This window comes from Magallana gigas, chromosome 9, assembly GCF_963853765.1.
Source record: "Magallana gigas chromosome 9, xbMagGiga1.1, whole genome shotgun sequence".
NCBI classification, from domain to species: domain Eukaryota; kingdom Metazoa; phylum Mollusca; class Bivalvia; order Ostreida; family Ostreidae; genus Magallana; species Magallana gigas.
Window position 1 is genome coordinate 41880002 of NC_088861.1, and position 9302 is coordinate 41889303.

Consider the following 9302-nt stretch of genomic DNA (forward strand, 5'->3'; position numbering starts at 1 on the left):
GGTTTGAGACTAATTGACGTACTTTTCCGCCATTACTCGTAAAAGAACGGATATCTTCGTCATTGTCCAGAAAACCTGGGATTACACGAATCATGAAGCTGAAACCATATGACTGAGGCTGGGAAACAACCTGATCTTCTGTAAAGTAACAGATATAAGCCAAAATATGACTCATAAAATCAAATTTATTGAGAATGCATCAGTCAATATTTCCGTAATTTTTCCGTAATGTCAGAAGTCGACATTTCCGAAGAGCTTCCGAATGGAGACGACTCGGCCTTTACGGACGATCATCAACAAACTAACGCCGGTGGCGATGCCAACAACACGGTAAATGCCGAGGGTCACCAGGCGATTCCCTCTCAGCTATACGTGACCACAACACAGGGCCTTGTTCCAGCAGAACAAATTCAAGAGGAAATAAAAACCACGCACATTGTGATCCATGATCAAACCTTTGACTCGGGGCTTAAAACCCCCACCACTCCACTCCCCCCTCCTACCCCAGCCACCCCACTCAGTAGAGAGAAAGGGTTCAAATACACGTGGGACGAATCTGTTCAAGGCAATATTCTTCCAGTGAGATGCAAGAATTCTAACGGGGAACTGTACAAAAATAAGTTTGGATCAGGTACAATTTTGTAAAAGTGGCATCCTCATTTGATTAATTCTGAAAGATTCTACTATAGTCTGTCCCAAGTTATTGCTTCCATCAATTTTTGATGATTTGTAATAAGAATACACATACCTGTAAAAGAAATACAATTGAAATCGATGAGAGGGAATATATCCAAGATATCTTCATTGAACAATTATCCCTTTTCACTCATAAAATTTCAGAGGAACGAAAACAATTTTCTTACGGAGATTTCTAATGGGAAATGTTTACATCTTTTCTCCATTCGGAATACACTCGGAATACATCGCGCAATTTTTTAAAATTATCATCCGGGCTTATTAATGGCTGATGCAATGCAAAATCTCGGTTCAATTTTGGGATGTGTATTGAAACTTGAAGCGGTAGAGGGGGCGTTTCAAAACAGATAATCTGGACATTTTTCATATTAGTGGATGAACGTAGTTTGAGCACAAAGGTATTTACTATTATTGAAATATAAAGCAAAAAGTGGTGGAAGCAAAAACTCGGGACAGAGTATAGCATAAGATCAATATTTGTTTAGTACCATTTCTTTCCAGTGTATTGTTATGTCATTTAATCAACAGATAAAATTATATGTGAAAAATGATGTAACAATGCATTGCATTGTGAGAAACTTTGGTCGTTGGCGAGAATGATCATGTCCAGTGTATGGAATATAGTATATAAATCACAACACCATACAACAAACAACCAAACATAATCTGCAAATGTATACTTAATATATTTTAGGTGGACGAGGAAGGTGCATAAAAAGTGATGGCGAATGGTTCACACCCAACGAGTTTGAGGCCCGGAGTGGACGGGCAAGCAGCAAGGACTGGAAGAGGAGCATACGCTATGGTGGGCGGACCCTACAGTGTCTGATAGAGGATGGTGTGCTACAGCCACACGCTACGTCCTGCACCTGTGCTGCTTGCTGTGATGATGAAACAGTTGTAAGAAATTTGCTTTTATCTTAAAACTTGAAAATTTTTAATGGAGCATATTGATACAATGGTTTAAATGATGTTTAAATTTAGGCATCAGATAATGTGTCACTGATTTGAAAATTACATTTCTGTTCAGTTTAGCTGAGAATCTTACAAAACAATTTAGCTAAAATCTATAAGAATATTAATTTAAAGATTTGAATTATACTCAGGTGACTTTTAAGGCCCATGGGCCTCTCGTTTTTCAGACTGGTCCAGTGCGACTGTTCGTTCCTTACAAAAGACGCAAGAAGGACAGCGAGAGTTGTCCCCCTTCCCCTCCATTGTCATCTCCTCTCCCAATCAAAAAACAGAGAATTAACTCGGTGAAATCGCCTGCCCCTCCCCCTTCTCAGCAGCAAATCTCAAATGTCACTTCACCTGTTTCCTTAGCAACCATCGTACCAGCCAATAGCATCAGCAAGGATACGGGAGGTATGTATCTATGGCAATTTTAGTGTATGATTTATGCTTGTGTATTTATAAAAACAGTCATGTTTATTTAAGAAATAAACAACGTTATTTAGTGAACATGGCGTTATGAATAGCAACTGCTCTGCTGGCATATTCCATGATGCGCGCTAGCGCACCATGGAAAATATGCCAGCAGAGCAGTTGCTATTCATAACGCCATGTTCACTAAATAATCGTTGTTTATTACTTATATTTGCATTTTACCACTCGCAAATAGCCTGTATTAGCCTAGACCTTGACATTTAGCTATTACATCAAAAGTAAACATTCAGACTGTAATGTATCTTTTTAATTCACATAGATTTGTTAACAGAATCAATGATATGTTTTAACAGTAATTCCTTTAAAATGTTATCAAAAACATGTTTTAATATTACATGTTAATACGTCAATTCTAATGGAGTTGGAGAAAAACACATGATGGATCGTATAGTGGTTTAAATCTATAACGTCAATGAAAAGTATATAAAACGTTACACCTTTATGACGTCATAGTATACTGACAGAGCAATTGCGATTATAGAGAAATAATTGCAGCTCCTCCGTATGGGCTTACAGTGGGAAACAACAATAGAAATGCAAATATACATAAATATATTAATTTAATCAGATAAAGTATTTATTAATCATTTTTTTATCTAAATTCTTGTATACCCTTTTTTTTCCTCAAAAATAATAAGAATGAAATCTACACACTTTGTTGCAATTATTAATAATTTTTAGAAAATGTTGCAATTATCAATAATTAATAGAAAATATTAGAGCTAAGAGATAAGTTAGATTTGCCATTTACTTATGATTTTCACCTTGCTCTAGCTGTTTATGGATTTTTCCTACAAGTGTCCAGAGTGTAGCTACATGTAGAGTGGCCCATTAAGATTTTCAGTATAATTTTATAATTTTGTGATAATTGGACAAGAGCCTTAACTCTCTTTTCTCCTGTAGCTGTGATGGTTTCAATTGGTGGACAGACACACGCTGCCCAGCCAATCAAAGTGACCACATCAGAGGGTGAGACCATGCAGATGCAGATCCTGACCACAGCTGACAATCTGGGAACGTTTCTCACAACAGGAGGTACATGATACATGTACATTTTGATAATTACAGTTTATCACATAAATCTTTGTATTGATAGAATAATAACTATGATTTCAAGATAGGATTTTTTGCCATGGAATTCTTATCATGTTAACAAAATGAGTGCAATAATCTTTATGCATATTTTTTCGAACCCAAATGCTTGTCTTTCTTGTGAATTTTACAAGGTCACATATTAAAGCAATATGAGCTGTATTTTTTAGAATTTTATTTTGCTGCAAAAAGCTGCTAGTATGATAAGTCTGCATATAACTTTAACTTTTATGATAAATAAGGTTAGAAAAAATCATTAATTTTTGTCAGATGAAAGATTTCTAAGGAACATATAGCAAATCAATTTTTGTACAGGACGACAATAATTCAATTTTGCTCCAATTAAGGCTTCTTAACAGCCTTTTTCACAAAAATTTGGCGAATAGAAATTTAAAAACCATGATATTTTTATCATTTTTGTAGAAAATGTTATTTTTGTAAAAAAAATAAAAATATTTCATCATGAAAATTGCAGCTCATTATGCTTTAAATTGAGTTTCTACCATAGAGCCTTTAGATTGGTTCTCGATGACCAAGTACCGGTAGATATTCACTGTTACCATCTGCTATGTGATGTATGATTTTATTTTTTGGGTTACAGATGCTGTTGTTATGGCACCTATTTCTGATGTGAAATCTTCCAATGGCGGTCTTACAAATGCAGCCATCTTGTCCGTGCCAGACATGTCAGAGCAGAGACAGTGGTGGCAACTAGAGGAGGTCAGTGGACAATTAAGTTCCTGGGTCAGAGATCAAAAATTACATTCCTTGTTGGGGGAGGGTGTGTGGTTTTTTTGACAGTGACAAGCTATCTTTATCTTCCTGTCCCTGTGATGAATTCTGATTGATTATATTTTCGCATTTTAAATCACTATTGTGGAGGTATTGAACATGTATTCCATAGGGACCAAGCCTGTTTTGATGTTGATTTCAATGTAACCATATATAAAGATGGTATATGGTTACATTGATTAACCATCAAAACGGTTTTGGTCCATGTGATGTTTTCTAAATAAAAATTCAGTCACATGTTTAGGACCCTTGTTTAACTACATGCAGATAGTAAAGCTTGTGTCATAGAGTCAAGAACAAACCATGTTGATTCCTTTCTTTAATTGTAATCCCTTAGACCTGATAAGTTTATTCATGCATTTTTAGACTACAGGAAATGAAACTTTATATGATAATGTAATAAATGCTGAAAGTGGGAAATCATTATAAGTGTGTTTGCTGTCATTATGTTAATCTGTACAGAGAGGAGTTACAGCAGACACAGTTATAACAAAGTCATGCTTACAGTCAGTTCCCTAAACTAAAAATTGTATGATAAATCAAAATCTGATTTAACAAATCATGTTGAATTTATAGCAAATCAAAATTGCTTGACTACTGCGATAAAGTATAAACATGTTTTACTGCAGTTTGACTGACATGACCCGCAGTTTCCCTCCTTTCTCTTTACAGTTGGCCAACAACATGTTACTACAGGCCCAGCAGCTCAAGTCCATGATAGAGCAGGCCAAACAACAGACTCAACTGTTCAGGGACGCCGCAGTCCAGCAGGTCAAAGCCCAGATGGAGAAAGAGAAACAAGAGGTGAGGCAGTTACTGGCAAAGTGTTACCAATCTTGTTACAATTACTGGCCAAGTATTGCAGTACTTGTTGCAATTTTTGGCAAAGTAACACAACACCTAGCTTTTTACAGTTACTGGCAAAGTATTGCAACATTTGATACAGTTACTGGGTAATTATTGCAATGCTTGTTACATTTATTGGCCAAGTATGGCAGTACTTGTTACAATTTTTGGCAAAGTAACACAACACCTAGCTTTTTACAGTTACTGGCAAAGTATTGCAACATTTGATACAGTTACTGGGTAATTATTGCAATGCTTGTTACATTTATTGGCCAAGTATGGCAGTACTTGTTACAATTTTTGGCAAAGTAACACAACACCTAGCTTTTTACAGTTACTGGCCAAGTATTGCAACATTTGATACAGTTACTGTGTAATTATTGCAATACTTGTTACAGTGACTAGCCAAGTATTACCAGTCTTGTTAAAGTTACTGGCCAAGTATTGCAATACTTGTTACAGTGACTAGTCAAGTATTACCAGTCTTGTTAAAGTTACTGGCCAAGTATTGCAATACTTGTTACAGTGACTAGCCAAGTATTACCAGTCTCATCACAATTACTGCCAATTGTTGCAACACCTGTTACAATTTCTGGCAAAATTATAACACTTGTTACAGTTACTGGCAAATTATTGCAACATTTGTTACACTTTCTGGCCAAATATTGCAAATCTTGTCAGAGATACCGACCAAGATACCGAGCAATAATGCCCTCAATATTACTTCATTTATCTTCTTATATCTGCAGGCAATAAATGCCCTCAAAATGGAGCACCAAGTTAAGATGTCACATGCATTGATGGCGGAGCGGGCCCAGCGACAGATTGCAGTTCAGCAGGCTGTTGCCAACGCAAGGTCAGGGGTTAAGGACACTATGGATGTCACGGTGGTCTCCTGCGAGTCGTTGTCATTGGAGAGCGGACAATCATCCTCTAACAACATAGTGGAAACCATCATGGTGACAGAAGTGGACTCGGAGAAAGAGAAAGACTGATCATTAGACTTATACAGTGGAAACCATCATGGTGACAGAAGTGGACTCGGAGAAAGAGAAAGACTGATCATTAGACCTATACAGTGGAAATTTTCATGGTGACAGAAGTGGACTGAGAAAGAGAAAGACTGATCATTAGACCTATACAGCGTTGGTTACATGTATGATGCTTTGGCAGAAGCCATTTTATTTTTGTTATCTATTGTATGTATTATGAATCATTATTTATATATCATCCTCATATTTAAGTGGTTGTCTCTCTCTCTGTCAAGCTCATTTCGGGTCTAACCATTACATTTTTTTTGAGTATGTATTTTATCTGATGTTTTAAACATGAAAATGTACGTGAATTTTTCACAGACTGTGTAATAGAGGATATTATTATTTTACCATATTAATGTTTATCAAATGATCATAACTATGTGCTATATTACTTGTACAATGTACATAATAATACTTTGAATGATGTAAAATAAAATGTTCAATAAGTTTATATTTTGTTTGTTTTTCATTTTGAGCTCACCTGAGCTTTTTACATTTTTCGATTTCTTCTCCAGAACCACTGGGACAATTTCAACCAAACTTGACACAAAGCATCATTGGGTAAAAGGGATTCAAATTTGCCAAAATAAAGGGCCACAAAATTTTTTTCAAGGGGAGATAATTAGGATTTATTGAAAATTTGCTGATACCTTTCAGAAATCTTCTCAAAAACCATTTGAGCAGAAAATCTGAAACTTGTGTGGAAGCATCCTCAGATAGTGTTGATGCAAGTTTGTTCAAATCGTGGTCCCTTGGGGTAAGGTGGGGCCACTATAGGGGTGTCAAAGTTTTACATAGAATATATTCTATAGAGTAAATCTTTAAAAATCTTCTTCTCAGAAAGCAATAAGCCAGGAAAGCTGAAACTTGTGTGGAAGCTTCCTCATGTAGTGTAGATTTTAGGTTGTAAAAATCTTGACCCCCAGGGGTAGGGTGGGGCCACAATGGGGGGTTGACCTTTCACATAGGAATATATAATAAATAAATAATTAAGCTGTTTTTATCATGCCTTATTATTTGCCACATTATTGTTTGTCTTTTCATTGCTTATGCGCGGGTCATTTAAATACTGAGGACATCAGTTTAATCCAGATTTAAATTTATAAATTGTTGAAATTTAAGCATACAAGATAAAATGCTCAGTACTTTTGGATCCTAGAAGAAAAAAATATTTCATGAACAGTATGTAGATGACTGTAGGTGAATTAAAAATATATATATTTGAAAGTGCCATTACATAGATTTCCGCTTTTTAGCTCACCTGAGCCAAAGGCTCAAGTGAGCTTTTCTGATCACAATTTGTCCGTTGTCTGTCGTTGTCGGCGTCGTCGTCGTCGTCATTAACTTTTCACATTTTCATCTTCTTCTCAAGAACCACTGGGCAGATTTCAACCAAATTTGGCACAAAGCACCACTAGGTGAGGGGGATTCAAGTTTGTTCAAATGAAGGGCCACGCCCTCTTTAAAGGGGAGATAATTGAGAATTATTGAAAATTTGTTGGTATTTTTCAAAAATCTTCTCAAAAACTATTCGGCCTGAAAAGCTTAAACTTGTGTGGAGGCATCCTCAGGTAGTGTAGATTCAAGTTTGTTCAAATGATGGTCCCCGGGAGTAGGGAGGGGCCACAAGAGGGGGATCAAGTTTTACATAGGAATATATAGAGAAAATCTTTAAAAATCTTCTTCTCAAAAACTATTTGGCAAGAAAAGCTCAAATTAAAATGGGAGCATCCACAGGTAGTGTAAATTCAAGTTTGCTCAAATCATGGTCTCCGGGGGTAGGGTGGGGCCACAATCAGGGGATCAAGTTTTACATAGGAATATATAGAGAAAATCTTTAAAAACATTTCTTTCAAAAACTATTAGGCCGGTAGTTTAGATTCAAGTTTGTTCAAATCATAGTCCCCGGGGGTAGGGTATGGCCACAATTGGGGGATCAAGTTTTAAATAGGAATATATAGAGATAATCTTCTTCTCAAAAACTATTAGGCCAGGAATGCTCAAATTTGAGTGGAAGCATCCTCAGATAGTGTAGATTCAAGTTTGTTCAAGTCATGGTCCCCGGGGGTAGGGAGAGGCCACAATTGGGGGATAAATTTTTATACAGGAGTTTTATAGAGAAAATCTTTAAAAACATTTCTTTTAAAAACTATTTGGCCAAGAAAGCTCAAATTGGCGGGTAACCATCCTCAGATAATGTAGATTCAAGTTTGTTCAAATCTTGGTCCCCGGGGGTAGGGTGGGGCCACAATAGGGGGATCAAGTTTTAAATAGGAATATATAGAGAAAATCTATAAAAATCTTTTTCTAAAAAACTATTAGGCCAGGAAAGCTCAAACTTGAGTGGAAGCATCCTCAGATAGTGTAGATTCAAGTTTGTTCAAATCATGGTCCCTGGGGGTAGGGTGGGGCCTCAATTGGGGGATCAAGTTTTACATAGGAATATATAGAGAAAATCTTTAAAAATCTTTTTCTCAAAAACTATTTGGCCAAGAAAGCTCAAATTGGCTGGTAACCATCCTCAGATAATGTTGATTCAAGTTTGTTTAAATCATGGTCCCTGGGAGTAGGGCGGGGCCACAATGGGGGATACATTTTTACATAGGAATATATAGAGAAAATCTTTAAAAATCTTCTTCATAAAGACCATTTGGCCAGAAAAGCTTAAACTTGTGTAGAGGCATCCTCGGGTAGTGTAAATTCAAGTTTTCAAAATCACAGTCCCTAGTAGTAGGTCAGGGCCGTGATGGCGGTTTGAATTTTTACATATGAATATATAGAGAAAATCTTTAAAAATATTCTGGGAAAGTTTTCGGTCCAAAACTCAGTACTTATGTGAAAGCCCAGGTTATGCAGATATAAGTTTGATGAAACCATAATACCCTAGAGAAAAGTGGGGCCACAAAATGGGGGGGGGTATAAAGGAATAGAGAAAAATCTTCTTACAGGTACAAAAACAAAAGGGGCTTGGTATTTACCAAAAGAAAGAGGTGGATAAAAATTGGCAGATTTTCAAATTTTTTAGCAAGATCTACTGTACATAGTTGTCAAGATATTTTGATACTGTAATGCTAATTTGATCAGAATTATTAAGGCAATTGTTGCTCAGGTGAGCAATGTGGCCCCTGGGCCTCTTGTTAAAATATGTATGTTTTGCACGAAAAATTAGATATTTTTTACTACTTCACTAATTTATTAGATTTAAATTTCAAACTTGCATTCAATCTTGCCGTTCCTGGTTACTCCTTGACGAATTTTAAAATCGCATCATGAGATGAAAGATTTTTTGTGTCCTCTTATCTATATAAAACATCATTGTTTTGGATTCAATTCATATCATCGAATTGAAACATCTCTTTATAGAAAAGTAGTAAAGGGATACTAGTACCC

At 36.2% G+C, this 9302-nt stretch overlaps 1 protein-coding gene across 2 annotated transcripts; it reads left to right on the plus strand.

The window, feature by feature from the left end:
- Window positions 1–9: 9 nt before the first annotated feature.
- On the plus strand, window positions 10–6363 carry LOC105343605 (deformed epidermal autoregulatory factor 1 homolog). 2 transcript variants are annotated; one of them, XM_011451025.4, is made up of 7 exons: window positions 10–631; window positions 1391–1596; window positions 1815–2064; window positions 3049–3180; window positions 3839–3957; window positions 4702–4833; window positions 5625–6363. In XM_011451025.4, exons 1-7 carry the CDS (start codon window positions 229–231, stop codon window positions 5868–5870), a joined length of 1488 nt encoding a protein of 495 aa, XP_011449327.1. In that variant the 5' UTR covers window positions 10–228; the 3' UTR covers window positions 5871–6363. The 2 variants fall into 2 exon arrangements, with proteins under 2 accessions (XP_011449327.1, XP_011449328.1); XM_011451026.4 differs by having other exon boundaries at window positions 11–631; window positions 1839–2064.
- Window positions 6364–9302: the final 2939 nt, after the last annotated feature.